Below are 22,018 nucleotides of genomic sequence, written 5' to 3'. Positions count from 1 at the left end.
TCTTTCCCTGCCGTCCTGTACACACCTACATGTAATGAGGGTCAACTCACAGGTCAGCGCACTGAACAAAGTCTGTGTGTGTGTGTGTGTGTGTGTGTGTCAGTTCTCATTGTCAGCTGACCTCAGTCAGTTACCCACCACAGAATGAACCCAAACAGACACACATTTTGAAATTACACAACCTTGCACACCCTTTACAATAAAGAGAACATTATGACAGACACAGTGTCCAAAAACATCCCACACATATCCGCTTAACACACCAGATAAAATACATACACACTAAAAACATGAACTACGACCTTTTCACAAACATGTTCAACATGTTACAATACACAAGTATTAAATGCACACTATAAAACAATAAACTCCACTTACAAAAAGTACCATGGTGTTAGCATGTTTTTGGAAATATTACCATGATAATACTATGTTGTTTTTGAAAGAAGACTCTTATGCTTACCAAGGCTGCATTCATTTGATAAAAAAAATAAAGTAAAAACAGGAACATAGGAATATTGTGAAATATTATTACAATTTAAGATAACTGTTTTCTATTTTAATTTATTTTCAAATATAATTTATTCCTGTGATGGCAAAGCTAAATATTCAGCAGCGCTACTCCAGCCTTTGGGACTGATTTGGTGATCAAGAAATATTTCTTATTATTATCAATGTTTTGTATTTATCAATGTATTTTTCTGAAAACCATGACACATTTTGTCAGGCATTTATTTAAAAATAGTAAATTTTATGATATTATAAATGTTTTGATCAATTTAAAGCATCTTTGCTTAATAAACATATAATATTCTTAATTCTAATTCTTTATTTAATTCTTAATTATATATTTATTCTACTCTAAATCACTTTTAACCTTTATAGAATCTTAACCAACCTATGGACCCTCAATATAAAAAACATCAGATTTTAATCAGTAACACTTTATTATGATGTTCATCAAAAAACTAAAACTATTATTACCGTATATAATGCTTATCAGATAAGCAAATGTTCACCAATATTATGAAACTTTTAAAAACCATTCTATATGTTTTGTAAATCTTCTTTGTGGGCTCTCTGAAGTATTTTCATTAACCCCACAGACCCCTGATTGAAATCTTTGTCTCTACACTGATTTATGTCTGTTAGTGTTGGAGCCGTTTGGAAGAGATGTTTGTGATAGCAGTGCTAATTGTCTGAGTGTGTGTGTTTGTGTGTAAACAGCTCATAGGAGAGATGGTTTTGATAGATGTATAAACCGGGTGTGTTGGTGACCACAAGATCTGATTATGGCAGACACTCACATTGATGTCTTTCCCGGCCCAGTTGCACTCTTCTCTCCAATCAACAGGTGCTGGCCAGTAGATCTGAGAGACAGAGAGAGAGAGTCCAGAAGTGAGGAAGAGTTTTGGCTAAAGGTTAGGACCTTTGCAGGGTTAGACGTGTTCAGTAGCTTGAGGGACATTCTCTCTGAACCCCATCAGAGATACAGTTAAAACACGTCCAGGGGCGATGCACACATGCACACTCATCCAGACATATCCTCCCTTAAACACACCTGTGTGTGCTTGAGTGAGTCTAGAGCAATACACAGTGTCCGACAACTCTCACTCATCATTCCTTCTTTCTCCTTCCTAAAGAAATAAAAATCCATCATTCTGTCATCGGCATGTTGGCTTGGACCACCATAAATCATCTGGCATGACTTTAAAGGCTGATTAACTTTACACAAAATTAATGCTAAAGCTTGCTCACTGGATCTCTAGCACAAACGCACACACAATCTAATCATGTGTGGGCGGCACAAAATACAAGTGTAAATGCGCTATAAAAAAATCCAATCATGTAATCACTTCATTTGTTAATATCAGCTATAAACACTGGAATACTTCCTTAAAGTAAATGTATGACAGAGATATTAGAATGCATGTGTTAAATAAGCAAACATTCATAAGAATAAAATTACTAGTATTTTCTTCTTATTCCAACTTAAAAATATTTAGTATTCCAGAAAAGCCAAAAAAAAGGACAAAAAAATCCCGGTAAATGACCTCTAAAATTTAGAATAAATCACAAAAAGTAATATTTTTAATGAATTAATTGTATTGTTCAAAATATTAAGCATTACAACAACAGATATTATTACCACAATCTTTTATTTTGGTATATAAAAATATATAATTGAAATATAATTATATATATGATTATGATTATTATTATGTTATTATATACATAATTATATTGTATAATGAGGAGGTGTTTGTAATGAGAAGTACTTACTATACAATCAGTCATTTTATTCTTAAAATATTTGTGAACACCTGAAGAACTTTCTAACAATTGCATTTAAGAAAATTCTTACAAACTTGTGTTTTTTCTGAAGAAGATTTTTGTGAATCTGTCCCCAGCTATAGTTATGATTGACAGGGTTACACCTTTGTTTAAAATTTAATTAGCTGATGAGAGACATACGGTACAGAAGGGAATATGTTTCCTTTCACACTTCCATTATGGATGAAGTAAGGAGTAAGGAGTGTGCTGTACCTTCTGTTCCTGTTTGCTGATGTTGTCGAGACTGAGAGATAACAGAAAGTTGCGAGCTCCAACAAACAGCCGCCCCCTCTCCTCGTCCAATAGGAGAGCTCCGAAACAACACGAACGCTCCAAGTCAAATCGCTTAATGCCGTTAAACTGCTGGAGATCTGGAAGAAACATGAAAACACAAAGAGATAAAAACAGAAACCTAAACACATGTATACAGATGTACATGTGATACAAGCCAGCTTCATCACCTTTATAAGACAGCATCATCCGGGGTGAGGAAGATGAACTTCCGCTGGATGAAGCACTGATGCCAATCAGCCCAAGCAGGACCAGCGAGCTGCACATCATCATCGTCATCATCTTCTGAGGAGGACCAGAACTTCTTATCAGCTATAAACTGCAGACAGCTGCCACACAGATGGTTGAATGGGATGCTGGTTTTCGTGGCAGCTGTTGCAGTGACGACTCTCAGTGGTTCTGCTTGTTGTTACAGTGATGCTGTGGATGTGGAGTTTCCTCTCTACACTGAAAGCTGGACAGCAGAACAACAACAAAAAAAGTGTTAAAACTTTTTAGCTCCTTTTCATAGCCACTATTCAATCCTTACTGACCCCTTGCTCACCCACTCCAACAACACACCAGTCTGATAATAGCCATGATATTTCAGATATGCTGCACACAGACTCACATGCTTTATTTCAGTAGCAGATGGTCTAAAGCTACTGTCCTGTCTAAGACGAGAAGGGAGAAATCTGATCTCATATCACACACACACACATACACACACACACACGCACACTCACACTCACACAGAACTGGATGTCAAAGCATTCGGTCTTGTTGAGCCTTTCATTTGGTCTTTTTATGGTTCTGGTCCAGGTTCACTGAATGCCCAAAGTGAAAGCCAAGATCCACTCGGTCAGAACACCATCCAGCTCTCATTTCAGACCAACAACATCTAATTGCTGCCATGTGTGTGTGTGTGTGTGTGTGTGTTTGCTTGCTTACTGCACTAGGTCATATTCAGCATGTGGAGGGTAAAGAAATGATAAATTAGAGGAGAGAACAGGAGAGGAGCTGTCTGACTAAGTACTGTATCATTTTAAACCATATCATTCAGACAGCTCCTCTATCTACTGTCCTGTCTAAGATGAGAAAGGAGAAATCTGATCTCATATTACACACACACATACATATATACGCTCACTCATACAGAACTGGATGTCAAAGCAATCGGTCTTGAGCCTTTCATTTGGTCTTTTTATGGTTCTGGTCCAGGTTCACTGAATGCCCAAAGTGAAAGCCAAGATCCACTCGGTCAGAACACCATCCAGCTCTCATTTCAGACCAACAACATCTAATTGCTGCCATGTGTGTGTGTGTGTGTGTGTGTGTGTGTGTGTGTTTGCTTGCTTACTGCACTAGGTCATATTCAGCATGTGGAGGGTAAAGAAATGATAAATTAGAGGAGAGAACAGGAGAGGAGCTGTCTGACTCAGTACTGTATCATTTTAAACCATATCATTCAGACTTCCATTGAGATAAACTCCTGAGATTCTAAGCTAAAACAGGAACCTCTTAGTCAAAACAGTCAGATAACTGAACACACTTTGACGTATTTACACACTTCTTGGTTTTAATTTTCTCACTTTATCTCATATTTTGGGAGTAAGACTGTGTGTGTGTGTGTGTGTGTGTATATGAGTCGTGCGCTTGCGCGTGGGCTTACAATGACTTACAAAAATACATAACAGTTAGTGTATGCACTACTTGCTTTATGCAAGCACTATATAGGATAAATCACTATACAGGATTTACCCTATTATACTTTATCAACACGAATTGATAGGTGAAACAACAAACAGCCACCCACAAATAGTCTATAAACAAAGCATCAGGCTGTCTTTGAGTTCACATGAACAACGGTTAAAGTTACTCGTCGTCAGGCTACAGAAGACTCCCATAATCCCTCCGTTCAATTAGGCCTAAGACATCGAGAGTCACGGAGACCTATAACAACCCAGCCACAACACTTAATTGCGAATAACATGCCTTACCTTAACACAGAATCGACCACAGAGTCCAACGTTTATATTTTTTCTATGAATCTTTCAGTTAACATGTACTAAACATGAGTGGAATTTGCACCCAAAATTTCACAAATCACGTTTTCAGGGAAGCCCATGTTTTATTAAGGGGAGCCGAGCTCCCCCGTAGTTCGCACCCTGTCCCAAGTAACAACACACATGATTACAAATCAATATCAGTATGCATTTAAATTTTTAATAGTTTAATTTGTGTAAAATAATTATTTTGTATTGTGGGCCATATGTAAACCTATTATGTGAAATAACTTATTCAGGGAAGTACTTTAAAACATACACAAACTTATGATCACAACTCTACAAGAGTGTGAGTTTACTTAGCCATACTAAGTAAGTCCCCAGAACTCTTGGTTATTTTAAAACAACAGAAATCTAGAAGATATTTAAGTAAACGTGTGATTTTTTTTTTATTTGTCCTACATTGTGGGGACAAGCCAACAGTCAATGAAACAATGAAAATGGCCTAAAAACTTCCTAAAGAGCATGTCAATGAAAATGGAAACATGCAGAAAGGTTTGTGTTAGGCTTAAGTTTAGAGTTAGACAACAGAAAATATCATTAGCTTGGTGTAAAAACAAAATAAGTTAAAGGAAAGTCCCATTATGACAACACAATGTGTGTGTTAGAAATGAAAAGAAAGAGAATGATAAGTGTTTTAGGAGGAAGATAAAACAGAGGGGGATACATTTAAAATGTAATAAAACATTTGTTACATCTCAAAAGCGCTTTAGCAACACACACTTTACCAATACTTTACATACCCATTTGCTGCAGTGTTGAATTTTAATAAGTGTTAGTGAGCATCACCAGTAAGATGAGAGGAGACCTACTGACTCCACTGAATATAGATTTTACCCACACACACAGTTTTACAGCACTGCTAAAATGTACAGAATCCTGAAAAACTAGACTATCCTCCAGCATCTTGATTCTTGTATTTATTTTACACAGAGTAACAAATATAGCAGCATCCTAAACCAAATATAAAAAGTCCTTTGTTCTTTCTTCCTCTCTTTCTGTTTATATTGCTGTGAATAATGGAACTATTCACACTGGCAGACAGCAGAAGTCTCATAATAAAACACACACACACACATACACACACAGTCCCTCTGTCTGTAGCGCTGTCACACTGATTAGCTGTGCTAATTTACTATAAACACAGTTAATATGAGCTACTGCAGGACCGAGTGTATGTGAGAGAGAGACACACACATACACACACACACACATTTAAGTACATCCAGCCAGGTTCACACCCCCCACCCTGGGAGATTTATACAAGAGTAGAGCAGAAAAGTGCATCCCAGTGCCCTTCACATCTCTTTAAGCAAAGAGGCTGTGCCAACGCAGCAAATCATACATCATCATTACAGCCAAGGCTGGAGCAGGACACGTTCGCACACACATACACACACACACACACACACACAGAGGAAGACTCCTCCACAGGCCTAAAAACCAGACTAAATACTGCTGAGTCCCAAATAAACAAACAATAATTAACCTTAAGACCTCAATGCCACAATGACAACACCAGACAAAACAAACCAAACGAGAGAGAGAAAGAAAGAAGGGAGGAGGTAACTGTGTCATAAGCCTCTGGGTGCAAGCGAGATCCTGAAGAGAGAGAATGAGTGAGAGAGAGTGAAAGAGAAGAGGAGAAAGAAGTCGATTGTTCTGCTGAGTGGCTCCTCTGGACTGAGACCAACTGTCAGAACCTCCAGTAAGGGAGCGAAAGAGAAAAGAAAGATTGAAACACGTGAGGAAAGCCCTTTGCTCTCATGCAGGGGGAAATAAAGGGGTACTTCACACAATAAATACATTCTGCCAACAATATCTCACCCTCGTGCTGTTCAAAACCTGTACGACCTCATGAAAGTTCATGAGAAAAGTGGAGATGTCTGAATCATTTACTGTCTAAATTATTAAAATATCAGTGAATGACGTTAAATTAATTTTGGTCTGCTCTCACATCAAATTATTGTAGGGCCTCAGGTGATTTGGAATACAGTGCACAAGTTGTATGAACTGCTTTCATGATAGTCACCTTTATTTATATAGCGCTTTATACAATACTGATTGTATAATCATACTGAGCAGCTTTACAGTCAACAGGAAATTATACTTACATGGTGCTTCTAAGTTCTAAGTCCTTAGCTTAAAAGCTCCAGCATTGCAGATTAATTGTTTGGAAAAAAGCGTCTAGCACATTACTCAAAATTTCAGTTTTTGAGTTTTGAGAAAGAGAGAAAGCCATGTGATTTAGCATGAGTAAACAATAACAGACTTTTTGTTTTCAGGTAAACTATTCCTTAAGAAACTGCAGGTAACCAAAAGTTGTTATTTTTTAGGAGAGACCAAAGAGAAATGTCATTCTTTGTTAAGCGTTTTCAGTCTTTGTACTGAAAAGAAACAACCCACCTTGCTGACTTTTCTTCTGTGTTTCGGGCTTTGTAGGTCCAACAAGGGCACGCTGGCACACTAACACGAGTTCCTCTCCTCTCTGTAGTCTCTCTATGTGTTTCTCCCTCTCTCAGGCACATAGATGTGATCATAAAACTGCTCCAAACTCTCTTGCTTTAGATCAACTACTACACTCTTTGAGATAAAACTTTGTATACACATAACAAAGACAGACACAAATCCCTTCAAATGGAGTCCAGAGAATGAATTTGGCAGCTCTTAGTCCTGTCAGAAGTGAAACGGCAAGTTTCAGCATGTGTGTGTGTGTGTGACTGCAGTGATCTCCCAGGTCAGCCACAAGCCCTCAATCCATTTAGAATAATACACACAAGTACAAAGCTCTCTCACACAGGCACTCTGTCAGAATGATAGATAGAATGAACTTAAAATTAGATTAAAAAAGTGGAAAGCTGGATACTGAAAGAGAGTTTAGGAGAGAAAGGGGTTTAGATGGTAGAATGTATCGTACCAGCTGTCTGACTACCATCGCTATTAGTATTGGTCACATTTAGAATTGGTTAGATTTGAACAAAATAGTAAACATAAGTATAACACTTTGGCATGCAACTTTGCTGTAGAAACCACCTAGAAAAGCTTGATCACCTTAGATGCAGATCACCTTAGCAACTACCCAGAGTAACTCTAATGCCTTATTGAGTGAACCTCTGCAACTGCATAACACTCCAAACACTTTAGTACTGTAACTGCATAGCAACACCCTGATAACCTCCCAGAACACTCAAGAAACTATATAGAAAACCATCTAAAGGAAACTTTCTTGCAATTGTATGAAACCACCCACAACACTCTAGCAACCACCTAGAAATGCCCTTGCATCAGCATAGCAAGCAATACACTACAAACCCACACTTTAATAACTACATAGCAACACCCTGGCAACCATGCACTACCTTTTTTTTAAAAGAGAAAATGTAAAAAAATCTATTTAGGATTACTATTATAAACAATATATAGAGCCTCACTCTTCAAAGGATAATTGTAATGTTTTGTACAATACCATAATACCAACACACACACACACACACACACACACTTTTTGAGTTTGGCAAGGATCCATGGTTGCGAAGCTCTGTGCAAACACTTCTGAAGGGTTGAGGACTTAAAGGACAAAAAGAGGTATTCTCTCTTTTTCTCTCTCTGTGTCCCAGATAATAGTGCTCCTTAACCCCAGTCTGGTTTTCTGATTACCATGGTAACGCTGGGTATTTGATGTGCGTGTTGCTGTATAATCTTTAAAGTCTATTAAACACTTTACACCCATTGAGTTCAAGAGGTACTCTGATACCGTACTCGAAGACTACAGATGTGTGTGTTAGAATAGGTGTGTGTGGACAGAGACAATGTACTGTTAATGTGTTGTTTCTGGTGTAGAGTTTGTAGGATCAGCTGTGTAAAAGAGCCAATAGAGTGGTGAGCTTTTACTGTGGTTTAATCAGAAAGTACCCCTGTAAAACAACACAAGATGTCATTTCAATATGTTTGGCAATAAATGAGGGGTGTTACTCTAATAAATGTTGAATAAGGACACAGACACACACTGGAGTTCAGAAAGTTGTAAACTCTTGTCCCTTACTGCAACATCCCACGACTTCAACAAAAGAGCATTACGTCAGCATGACCAGCTGACGTCAATAACAGCTAATGCATCACACTTACACATTCACATGAGATTCACTGCTTGTTAAGTTCTTTCTGTGAGCACTTTTCTCTTATGTAATGCAGAAAGTGACGTAATTTCAGCTCCAGTGTACAGGCACTTTTGCCTCTGTGGACTATAAAATAAAATCTCTTAAAACACACTTTTCACAATTGATTTAATTTATCCACTGAACACGTCCAACTTCTACAACACTGGAAAATTGTAATGTTTTCTGAAAAAGCCAACCAGTGTCCTTTTCATCACATTTCATATAATGTGTTTAATCACATTTTGTGATGCAAATAACAGTAATATCAATGAAAATTATAATATTTTTGGAAAAAAATTACAGATTATTTTCTTTTCACAGCTAGCTTTTTATGTCCAAATTAACACAATTAAATAACGTTTTAACAGTATTTCAGTCATTTTGGAAATGACAAAATAAAATATTTGGTTTATTTAGTGATATTTACTGTGATTTTTCTTTATTTTTTTGTTTCACGCAATACGTCTTCCTATCTCAAGCTTGGCAAAAAATAGCACACTAACTTTACAAATAAATATGTACAGTAAATAAATAAATAAATACTTGGACAAAACTGTTGGTATGGTTGAAATGACACCTGAGGTATATAATATATAATATATTATATATAATATAATATAATATAATATCATGTGGACAGTAAGTGTGCGAGGTCAGGATGGCGCTGTGTATGTGTGTGTCGGCCTGAGATGGACTGATGTCCTTGTGCCAGTGTTGAATTCTGGGTCAGTGTTCCTCGAGTTGTAAGACCCGTAGCTAATCACCATGACTGTGGTCGACACAGCAACATGACATAAAACAAATTCCACAACTAAGAGGGTGATTATCACCACGGTGACATTGCAGTGTCACCTACTCAGCTTCGACCATAATACTCAAATCTGATTGGCCAGTAGGCGCAAACCACTGCAATTGGCTTAAAGTTTTGCGACTGAGGACGTCATAACTCATAACAATGTGCTAATTTAGGCTAAAGGCTCACCAACATTCAGAAGGTGAAAATTACACGCTCCTAATCGCAGTCTTGGTTTAAGAGTTTTGTTTCTCATGGTTCTGTTTTCTTCACAACACTTCCCCTCTGAACCTGTGATTTGGGTCTGCACACATTCCACATGCTTCTCAAACTGAATATTATCCATAGTCTCTCTATTTCACTCTCTTACTTTTTCTCTCCCCCTTTATCTCTCCCTCAGGGTCAAACCATCATGAAGTTAAATCCTTTCACCCATAATCCTCAGTGTCTTTGAAGTGGGCAACAAGGTAACACAATTCACACACACACACACACACACACACACACACACACACTTAGCCATCTACAACTTATCATAAACGTAAGTTTATTTAAATCTATTTAAATACTATAAGTAACAAAAAAATGTTTTTCCAAAAAAGAAAATTCCAAAAGGAATTTTCCAAAAAAAATTCTTCCAAAATTTCCAAAAAGAGGATTTTTTTTTGTTGGGAAAATGTATCTAATTTTTGTAGTCTTTAGCAGGCTCTGAAGTTATATTGCAAGTGTAAGTCAATTAACTTAAGCTAAACTGTTAACTATCCAAAGTTTTTTTTTTTGTCAAAAAAAAGAAAAAATATGCGTTAAAAATAGAAAATATATGTTAAAAAAGTAACTTCAACTACAGCTAATGAAGATAAAATGAAGATAAATAAGTTAAAATGATATGACTATTATTTATGTAAGCTCATAGCAATGTATGTAAATACATTAATATGATACTTAATGCTTGTTATGATAGTTCCAGGTCTAAAAGGTCATTTTAAGGTCAAATTCTCGCAATTAACAAACATTTTAACTATGACTTTTGCTTCAATATAGTTAGTAGTTAATAGTTAGTAAGGTAGTTGTTAAGTTTAGGTATTGGGTAGGATTAGGGATGTAGAATATGATCATGCAGAATATGTGCTTTGTACGTACTAATAAACAGCCAATGTGTTAATAATAGGCATATGCTAATAAGCAACTAGTTAATAGTGAGAATTGGTCCCTATACCAAAATGTTACCCAAACAGTTTTATAAAATATGTAATGCAGGTCTCTGCTCCATTTCTCTATCCACTAATGGGTTCTGGCCTGAAAAAGGTTCAAGACCCCTGATCAAAGTAGCTAAATACACACACGCACACTTACTTCTAGAACACAGACCATCTAAAAACTCAATCCATCATCATAAGTTTGACACATATCTGTTCCAGCTCTTTTGCACCACACACACAGCGTTTTCTCATGAGACCGATTTAGCGCTAGTCCCAGACCACTTCCATCTGGATATTTTCCGTGACCTAAAACAGCAGTAGAGTGGAACCTGTGGGAAATCCAACATAACCCACACACACACACTGATGGGGTCAATCCCTGGCCCCACCCCCAGGTAGGATTATAGATGACTGACAGGTGCTTTATAAGTAAAATGACACTGATTAATATGACTTCAACCTTTTCTTTTTGTTCACTGTTGTTTTTTTCCTTCCCTCTGTTTTGTCTAGGAGAAGTGGAGGTCATACTTATTTGGATGGAAGTGGAAGTGGATTTGGAAAACACTTTGACAAGTCTTCTGCTCTTCTTCCCGCTCCTCTCCCTGCCTTCACACACAGCGCCTGATTCCCTGCAGCGGCTGAAGATCTGTTCCCAGTAAGAGCTGTCAGAAGAGATTCTGGAGACTGGATGAAGAGACAGTGTGTGTGAGTGTGTCACAGCATACCGCCAGGAAGCTGTCAAGGCCTCTGGTATGATACTAATGATCACACACATACACACACAGACAGCGGTAACATTATTCATGGGGATGGTGAGAGATTATCAGCGGCTTGACTGATTCTGCTGGGAATGTGATGGGATGAGAGTGGCGGATCACTGCTGGAGTTTTGAGCCTTCGACCCACGAGTCTCTGGGTGTCAGTTCCAGACTAACCCAATGGGACCATCACACACACACACACACACACACACACACACACACACACACACACACATACACATACACACATACACACATGCTGCAGCTTTTCTCCACTGTATAATACCTTTGTCACTTTACAATTAATCCCTTGTCAGTTTTACTGCAGTTTTGCTAAATTTTTAAGTTTGACTCTCACTCTATGTGTCCTTCTTTCTGTTGCACACACACATACACACAGTTCCTCTGGATGAGCTGTCTCAAAAGAGGCAGAAATCCCCTCTATTAGAGTGTAATTGAAAGGCAGGGACAGCAGTAAAAGATGATAGATGGGTTTTACACACACACCTTGTTTCTCAGGTGTCAGTTAAAACTGTGATTGGACCATGCAGGTGGGCCATTTATGGTTTCCAAAGAACCACCCATCTGGGAAATCACCCTTAGAAAGAAACAGGGCAAGATGTACTTAACAGGTCAAGGGAAAAATCTCACAAACACAGCATTAAAAAGCATCTACTCCTCTGCAATTCATTTTTGATCAAACAAAAAGACAATTTTCTCCTAATCTGAAGCCAAAAACCCCATCTATTATAAGTCAGACAGACAGACTGAGATAAAGATAAAGCTTTTAAAATCCCCTCTAAATGAAGCCTAGGAAACCTGAATTGGTTATATGTAGTGGAATAAATTATTTAATGGCCTGCAAATAATAAAAAATGCTCTATAAGGAAACTCTTTATTAGATTTACAGATGCAAAATCCACAGAGTAACATCATAAATAACCCTCTATCACAAACCAGAGGGAATATGCATTCATATACTCCATCTTTACCTTGTACACCCACACACGATTGAATAACACGCACACAAAGAAGCTCATATGCAAACATAAACACTATGAACACTGAACAGCAGGCTTTAAAGACATATGGAAAGACAAATGTCAAGTAACTACTGTAAAGGTGGATAAGCAGATTTACACAGGGAGTAGACAGCACAGACTCCAGCCTCGTGTGTGTGTGTGTGTGTGTGTGTGTGTGTGTGTGTGCACTTAAGACTTTGTGTTTAGTTTGGTGAATGTTTAATTTAATTCAGTAATGAGTGCAGCTGCAGGAGAACTGAACAAACGTGATTTCACACGGAACAAATGGCCTATAAAGAAAGAAAGAAATGGCTTTAGTGAATAAATAAAGTGTTATTCTATACTAATACATAAACTAATATGTTATTTAAATGGAATTGAATGACAGTGTGACACTAACTGAAGTAATGCAAGTGACTCAAAGACATTCAAGTTATCAAACAACGATATGAAATGGAGATTTATTTTCTAAACGCATCTTAATAATCTTATTGTGAACAATTCCTCCATGTGATCTTGTAATTTCAATCAAAATCATAACTAGATGTTCCGGTGAAATATGCAGGACCACTTTAAGTTCACTTAAATCCCGCACTTTACAGCACACTCTCATTCAGATATGCCTCCATCCTATCAACAACCATCAAAGAACCAAGTCCCTGCCCTACATTTTTTTCTTTTCCAATAATCATTTGGATGTATATTGCCATATGGAAGAAAGAGACTTGAAATGAATTTTTTTTTTAAATTGACTTAAAAATTGAAACATTTACCCTAGTGGTAAATGTACAATGAGGGTTGTACATGGATGTTTTTTCTTCCAGAATTCCATGTGGTGACACATGTGAAATATCCCAGATGTAAAACCACTAAAATGAAAATATTAAGAACAGAATCACGTTTTTGTAACAGGTGCAGTTTCACATAGAGACTGGCTCATCTCATTTATGATGCTGCAAGACACCGTGACAAAATATACAAGCAAAAAAAAGTTATTCCATTTTCCATTGTCATAAAAACAAAAAATATTTTAGTTGAAGTAATACATCACTCAGTACAAGGCCAGTAAGAAATATTTATGGTCCCTGGCTGTATAGTTCACCCAAAAAAAGGAAAATTCCGTCACCCTCATGTTGTTCCAAACGTGTATGAATTTCTTTCTTGCATAGACCAAGTCACTCTTTTCCAGAGAATGAAAGTGAATGGTGACCATGACTAGTTCAAATTCCTCTTTCATATGGGGTTTGGAATGACAGGAAGTTGCGTAAATTATGAACTATTAACTATTAAGTTAGCTCAAAATAAATGTATTTAATATACAATTTGATTAAAATGACACAGAAACTCTTTATCCTTTATTAACACTTATTTTCATTATCCACTATTACTAATAATTCAATAAGGTTATAATAACAAAATAAAATAAGATAAAATAAAAACAAAACAAATAACAATGTTATGCTGTTTAAGCCTGAAATACGTTGTGAGTGTAGTTTCCAACGGAATGCAAGCAGGAATTCTCGTCATCGTCTCCACTTAGCCCTAATCTCCCACACACACACACACACACACACACACAATTTGCTGCATGTTCAAGAAAGGTCAATACCAGCTGACATCCAGTCCAGAAGGTGTCCTTGTTAATGTAAACGTGTGGGAATTGCTTGTGCTAATCACTATTTGACTAATTAGAGAAACAATCTGACCACTAATGAACCACACAGAAATAAAGAAACCAAAGAATTCCACATTTCATCTCCACACACATACACAGACAAAACTGCCCCACTATCTGCTGTGAGGTGCCCTAGGGCAAATAACCATTGAGGGTGTGTACAGCAGCCAGGTGTGTGTGTGTGTGTGTGTATGTGATTGACAGGTATTGATTTACTATGGCTGAATGTGCTAGTGGGTAGAATCTCAAAGGGAATGGACCTTCAACACTACACACACACACACACACACACACACACACACACACAGTCATTATATTTCACTTGATCAGTTGTTTCTCCTGTGGCGCTTCTGCAGTATGTAAATATGTCCACTGCAGAAGAGTCAAATAACTTATGAAATCAAATAAGTTTGCTAAGAGAGGATTATTTTCTCTCTTACTCACACACACACACACACACACACACACACACACACTCAAGCAGGTAGCTTGTTAGGGGTTTGTGGGCATCAAATCCAAATCTGCAACCCGACCCCATCTCTCCTCATCCTGGAACTCCATTTTTCAAACACACACAAACTGCTATCCGTGCACGTCCGATATCTTCTATCTTCTTTCATTATTTAAAAGCTGCAGCTGAACACACACTTTAGTCGACCACTACAGGGTAATGAGCTAGGATGCAACCTAACCACACACACACACACAGACATGAGCAGCATACTACTGAGGGGTGTATGTAGGGACCCATTCTCCCCCCTTTCATGCACACATTTCTACACACACACACACCCACTTCTACTCTCTGATGAGCATTAGCTAATCCACACTGACGGCCTGCTCCATTACCCATAATCCTTAATGCCTTTTTAATGTATCGTTCTTTCTTTTTCTCTCTGACTGTCACTCTCTCTCTTTCTCTATATATAGTGGCATCTTTAGCCGATGGATTTGAACCTGTCTGTGTGTCCAGTTACACTCAGCCTGGTTCTATTAAAGGGGAAATCTATCAGTGTCACACAGTCATTCACACCTTTTTACAAAGGTGTCACGCTGTATTCCTTCCCCTATTTACAATCAGTTCCTAGAGCTCTAGTGTGGCCGAACGTGAATGACAAACAGTTTGGGACGTAAGTAGAGAAGGAGACTGAGGAATGTTTCCTATTTAGTTTCGATGCCTCTTAACAATTCCTGTTCCCCAATTGCTTCCATTAGCAATTCTTTTGAATTTGTGGAAGAACTATTTGGATAACAGAAATACAATTCTGTTACCAAATGCTGGGCTTTTTTAATAATAAATTAAACAAAGTGGTCACATATTTCATTCATTTTTATAAAATACCACTGACGTAACTCATATGTGTATCTTTCCAAAACAACTTACAACTTGCAGGTCATCATGATTTATCTGTTCACTCTTTAATCATGGCCACGTAACAACAGACATACACATTCACAGGCACAACACAAACACGCTCCCTGTTTTAAAAGCATGTGTTCAGGAATGCCTCCCTCTTTTTAATCAAGCAGCAATGTTTTGTCATCTTTCAGACCCATATGAACACACACACACACACACACACACACACACACACACACACACACTTCTGCGGGCACTGTCTAATGACATCATACCTCTTTAGCCCTTACTTAAAAATAAACATATAGTGATGGAAAAATCCTTTATCAAAAAACACATTTTTCTGAGAGGGGTTTATCAAGCTCAGTGTGTTATCTATATAGTCTATGTAAATTTGTGTGTGCACAGGTTTGACTACTTTTGCGGAAATGTTTGAACATATAGTGAAATATAGAAATATAGTGAAACATGTTAAAAAGGGGACATTTAAGGACATCTGAAGTGCTCCTCATTGTTTGAAAGGCTCATAAATCTACTTTAAATCTACTGATATCAACAGGTCTGTGTATGATTAGACTTGAGGTTGATCAAATATCATCATCACCATATAAAAACCATGAACAATCTGAGAGATACACTATTAATACTTTTATTCAGCAGTGACACACTAGATTAATCAAAAGTGACAGTAAAGGTGTTTATATTGTTACAAAAGTAATGCAGTTTTTTTTTACTTTCTGTTCATCAAAGAATTCTAAATAAAATGTATGATATTATCAACATTGATAATAGTGAGAAATGTTTCTTGAGTACCAAATCAGCTTATTAGAATGATTTCTAAAGACAGGGGTAATAGCTACTGAAAATTCAGCTTTGCCATCACAAGAATAAACTACATTTTACAATGTATTAAAAAATAAATCTGTTATTTTAAATTGTAATAATATTTCATAATATTGCTATTTTTTACTGTATTTCGGATCAAATAAATGCAGCCTTTTTGAGCATAAGAGACTTCAAAAACATCTTCCTGACCCCCCATTTTTGAAAAGCAGACTATTGTGAAACTGTGTATAGTGTGTATATTGAAAGTGTGTGTGTGTGAGAAGTGAAATGTGGCAACAGCAGCACAAAAGACCATCACAATGACCTTAATCAGCACATGCACACACACTTACGTCATAAAAACAACTTACACACCACTCTCTCTCTCTCTCTCTCTCTCTCTCTCTCTCACACACACACACACAACTGTACAGGTCTGCTCGAACACACAAACATATACACATCATTTGCTACAGTATCATTACAAAAATCAACACCCTCCTTCACTGCTCTCTAATCCTTTCTGATTTATCATTCTGTCCTTATCTGTTCATCTTCCCCTCTCCCTCCAGAGTAAGCATGTCGTCCCACCTTCGGTAAACTGACCTGTTCAACATTTTTGCACTTTTGACTCGATCCTGTTCTTCTCTCTCCATCTTCATATCCTTTAAAAACTCTCGGCAGACATTCTCAAAAAAGTCACAGACACTCAACATAAACATAATCAATAACTCAATAATCAAAACAGGAAGCGATAACAAGTATTATAGATAGCCCTGTTATTGTTAAATTATTAATTTCTGCAAGCTGTATACCAAAACCAGCTCTTTGTTCTTGCTCAAGCTACAATGAAAGATTAATTCAGACTTCAGAAAGTTTACAATACCGCTTATGAAATGTAACTGCAGTGGTGTTACAGTATGTGTGAATAGACTACAGTAAACAAATACACATTAAAAGTGCACTCAGTATTTTTCTCTTTAAAAAATGTTGCACATTAAGAAATAAATAGTATTATTATATAAGTGTAAACTAATTTGCAAATGAGATGATCACTCATATCAGTAGCCTAATTTGCATGCATAAATATTAAAACTCTAGAAGATAAGCTGTTAATTGCCAGTAAGTAATAAATTGACAATTTTATATTCTACACTACTTTGTCTAAAAAAAATTTTTAAATGTAAAACAACCATTTTAAATGCTAAAAATAAATTTAGTGATTACAACATTATAGTACAGCACTGTATGCAAAATGGATATTCATAGATCTATTGATCAACTTACCCACAGTTTCTTGAAATAATATAATACATAATTATTTTCAATTATTTAATTTCAGAACAGTCAATGTTGTTGAGTAATAACTTTTTGATAGATTTCAGAACGACATGTCTGAAATCTACTGCTCATCAAGCCCAGAAAGAGACAAGAGTGACCATGTTAGATTTATATTTTTGGAACATAGTTCTGTAGAGGCTGCAGTTATCTGCATGATGTTTCTAACAAACGCTCAAGATGAGGGAGTTCGCATAATCCTGAACATCTCAGAAACATGAGCAGTTAAATCGCTCCTCTATCCCTCCACTACACCATGTGTCACTTTACATGATAGTTTTGATCTGGTTTTAGGCCGCAAGACACTCATTCCTCATTCTTTCAATAGCATCCTTATGCAGTATCTGAACACGTGAGGAAGGATATGAGGATCTAATCAACCTTCACTTCTTCATTTGGACTGAACATCTCAAAATGATATATTAAGAGTCACTGAGTCACATTGCTGTTCTAGAGACAATGCTGCAGGCACAATCAACAAACAAGAAGAGAAAAGAAATGCAGAGTATTTAAAATGTCTTCATCTGCCTGTAACTTTCATAATAGTGCAACAATGGAGAAACGATTATGTAACAACAGTATTTAAAGGAAGTTCTAAATTATTTTGTGTGGTTGCTTCATCTACCAGGAATATCTTGAAGTTTGACACTTAAGTGATATTTTAGGGCTCCCACACTTTTTGACCAACTTTTCCACATCCTTTTCAGGCATGTGTGATTACATCAAAGTCTTTTAGCTTCAGAACAATTCATTATTGAATCATTCAGTGAACGGATTCAACTGAAGTGACTCGACTACAAATTGGACATCACAATAGCTTGTTATCAAGTTTAATTCTAAACAAAAGCAACATCTAGCTGATGAAATATTTTAAAGTTAAATATAAAATAGATTTTTCCATTATTTTTATGATGTATTAAATGTAGATGACTTTTTCAGGCCTGGAAAACACAACTGTAAGATGCTTGATATATTTTCCATGGCTTTCCTTTACTTGGGAACCCAGAAACATTCACAGTGATGTACAGAATGTATTCTTTGTTATAAGACAACCTAATGAGTCCCGGCCTACAGGTCCCACAACAGTTAAATAGTACTACACTCCACAAAACAATCAATAACCCCACCATAGAGACACCAGCCCACACCCACCCGCAATCTCCAATCAGAATAGAAACTCCAGCAGTGACAGGACATCTGACAACTGTGGTCTAATAGATGGATATAAAGGGCCCTGAAAGAGAGTGTGATTTTGTGTGAGGGTGAAAGCACAAGTGTGTGTGTGTGTGGGTGCGTGAGGAGGGGGAGCCAAATTAATCTGGGGTCTGATACCCCCCTATGGGAGCAGCTCAATTAACGATCCACACCGGCTGAGGCACCGGGCTAAAAGCCATCTCACTCTCTTACTTACTCTCTCTCTGTCTCTCTGCACACCCCCTAATCCTGAGAGCAGGAATCAAGGAGCCAGAAAGAAATAAAGAAAGTCACTTGGAGATGCACATTAAAGGAGAGTCTGGGACCTTTCAGTTGTGTGTGCATGAGTCGTTGCGTGTAATTTCATCAAGCACACACACAATGCTTGCCCAGAGTCGCCACTAAAACAACACGACATTCTTCTCCTCACCAAAAACACAACTGACCAAAATCACAATGTGTTTCTGTGTGAACACATGAGTGGAGAGTGTGTGTGTGTGTGTGTGTGTGTGTGTTTGAGTGAGGGAAGGCATGTGAGTGTTTGTCTAATTACTGTTTTGGGTAGTGCATGGTATGGACTATGTGTGTTTTTGTGTGTATACATATGTGTTAATTTACGGTTAATCTATAACCCTAAGGCATAAATAAATAAACAGAGAGATATTAATAAATATAAATGTAATATATATATATATATATATATATATATATATATAGAGAGAGAGAGAGAGAGAGAGAGAGAGAGAGAGAGAGAGAGAGAGAGAGAGTGAGAGGAAATATTACATTTGTTTATAAATTTGTCTCCTTTGTTTTAAAAAGTCAATGGAAATAGCTATAAAAAGATTAATAGAAGTCTATCATACATTTCCACTAAGAAAGAACCAAATGTATGTGTTTGTGTGTGACTATACACTCTCATCTTGTCATCTTTTCATTAATCTGTGATGGTTTCGGGGTTGAAAATGTAAAAAATCCTAAAATGTTGATGATGGAGTGATGATAACAGTCTTTTTCTCTTTGTGTGAACCAAAGAACATCATCCCATGAGCAACACAGGAACAGTCAGAGTGGGTAAATATTTCAGCAGAAACACACTTACAGAATGAACACGTCTTTCCCCATCACTCTTCCATACTTTATCTGTCACTCTCTCCATCCCCTATTCACAGACCATTTAATCTTTTAATATCATCCTATATTAAGAAAACACAGTCCAGATAGGTCAGTCCACACGCATAGAGACATGCAATCTAAATTAGTGTTCATAACTGTACCAACATAACAACCCATGATTTATCCACAAGATCTCAGACTCAACTATAGTATTCACCCTAGAAACACAATACCAGCGTACCATTCATCCACATACTGCACAATATGTTCAATACACACCATGCACAAAGAGGTCGAACAGCTTGTCGCATTGGAGGGCCCTACCTCATGTACACACTCTTACTTTTTTTTAACTATTTGTATGGCCTTTATTCAAAGTATTCTAGTAAATATAAAAATATTTAAATGCTGGTTAATACAAATGAATCCACACTAATCAGGGAGAACCATTCACACACACTCCTACATACAAACACACAGCTTTGCTATAACATTGCTAGAAGAGAATCTAACTTACCTTTCACGCTTTCAGCTTTTTTCTCTTTCTTTCCCCCCGCGAGTCCTTTAAGCCTGAAGTTCATCCATTCCTGACAGGTGCCATGGTCCCGTAGACTCCAGAGGAACGACAGGCTCTCACACACTCACACTCTCCTCAGCCTTTCCAGAACACACACACACACACACACACACACACACACGCTGTGAGGAGGAATGACAGATCACAGCAGCAGCAACAGTCCACGCATGGACATGTGTCTCCAATGTGAAGTCCAAGACTACTTTAATTAATGTGTCTGTCCCTCTCTGTTTTTCTGTCTGTTTTTCCCTCTCTCTCTCAGTCTCTTCTGTCCTGGTCTGAAATTATTTTCCAGACTTCTCTCTCTTTTTCTTCTTTATTTTACTTCTTAGCTCCTAATTCCACTGTTTCTTCCTCTATCTACCTTCTTTTTTCCAGTCTTTCTCTGATTTGGTTCTTGCGCTGACTGCTACCGCAGAGCTCTCCAGCTCTCTCTCTCTCTCTCTCTTTCCCCTCCCTAGTCAGCCACTCCCTCCTGGATGGCAGGCTATTATGGGTGGAGACTGGTCAGAGGTAAAAGTCTCTCTCTCTCGTGAATACTGGGATGTACACTATCAGATGAGTGTTTTGTTATGGTGGAATGTTTTAATTAGTTTTGGATGAGTTCCTATGGACTCCGGTGCAACTTTAGCTCACCTTAGGAGTGTAATGAGGTAAATTATTAAAGAGATAGTTCACCCAAAAATGAACTCTTCCTTAGTCGTTCCAAACCCGTACAACTTTCTTTCTTTAAAGAATATAAAATATTTAAATAAAGAATATTTAAAGAATATTCTACCTTTTCAAGTCTTCTGAAAGGTTTGTTGGAGGAACTGCCAGAAAAGTTATTATTCACTGAATATCTTCTATCAGAGTTCATAAGAAATGAGCAATGTCTGATTCACGAATGAGTCAGATTATCCAGTTCTCAAAACCAACCTAAATTATTCGTCCACACAAATGGACTGATATGGTTCTCAAATTCAATGATCTGGTCACAGTGGTTAACAGCTCACTGGAGGAAAAAAGTCAGTGAATAAAAATTCAAATTGTGATTTGTCAAAAAAAAAACTATAGTACTGTACTACTTCAGATGATGTGTAGTATAGTATAGTGTACACATCATATGAATTACTTTAGTGATGTTTTATATTGCTTTTGCATCCTTTTTTGAAGCTTGAAAATCCAGTTCCCATTCATTTCAACTGCAAGAAAAAGAACAACTAGTACATTTTTTCAGTCTCTCATTTTATGGTCCAAAAATAAGGTTTTTCATTTTTAGGTGAACTATCCCTTTACCTCTATATTTAAAACAGTGTATCCATGAAATGAATCTAACAATCTAACAATCATTAC

General features: G+C 37.1%; 1 protein-coding gene across 2 annotated transcripts in view; it reads right to left on the bottom strand.

Moving 5' to 3' along the window:
* The window catches only part of LOC107556489 (semaphorin-3B-like), a 34,193-nt gene extending 13,049 nt beyond the window's left edge, over positions 1 to 21,144 (bottom strand). For both annotated transcript variants that reach the window (XM_016239618.1, XM_016239619.1), the window contains exons 1-4: positions 20,624 to 21,144; positions 2,796 to 3,079; positions 2,548 to 2,705; positions 1,308 to 1,370 (exon numbers count right to left, since the gene is read on the bottom strand). In XM_016239618.1, coding sequence (XP_016095104.1) covers positions 1,308 to 1,370; positions 2,548 to 2,705; positions 2,796 to 2,907 — 333 coding nt within the window. In that variant the 5' untranslated portion in view covers positions 2,908 to 3,079; positions 20,624 to 21,144. The remainder of the gene's footprint in view (positions 1 to 1,307; positions 1,371 to 2,547; positions 2,706 to 2,795; positions 3,080 to 20,623) is intronic.
* Between the last annotated feature and the right edge of the window lie 874 nt (positions 21,145 to 22,018).

The sequence above is a fragment of the Sinocyclocheilus grahami genome, unplaced genomic scaffold (genome assembly GCF_001515645.1).
Source record: "Sinocyclocheilus grahami isolate Dianchi unplaced genomic scaffold, SAMN03320097.WGS_v1.1 scaffold570.1, whole genome shotgun sequence".
Classification (NCBI taxonomy): Eukaryota; Metazoa; Chordata; class Actinopteri; order Cypriniformes; family Cyprinidae; genus Sinocyclocheilus; species Sinocyclocheilus grahami.
The sequence above is the reverse complement of the archived record's forward strand: the minus strand, read 5'-3'. Positions and strand labels throughout refer to the sequence as shown.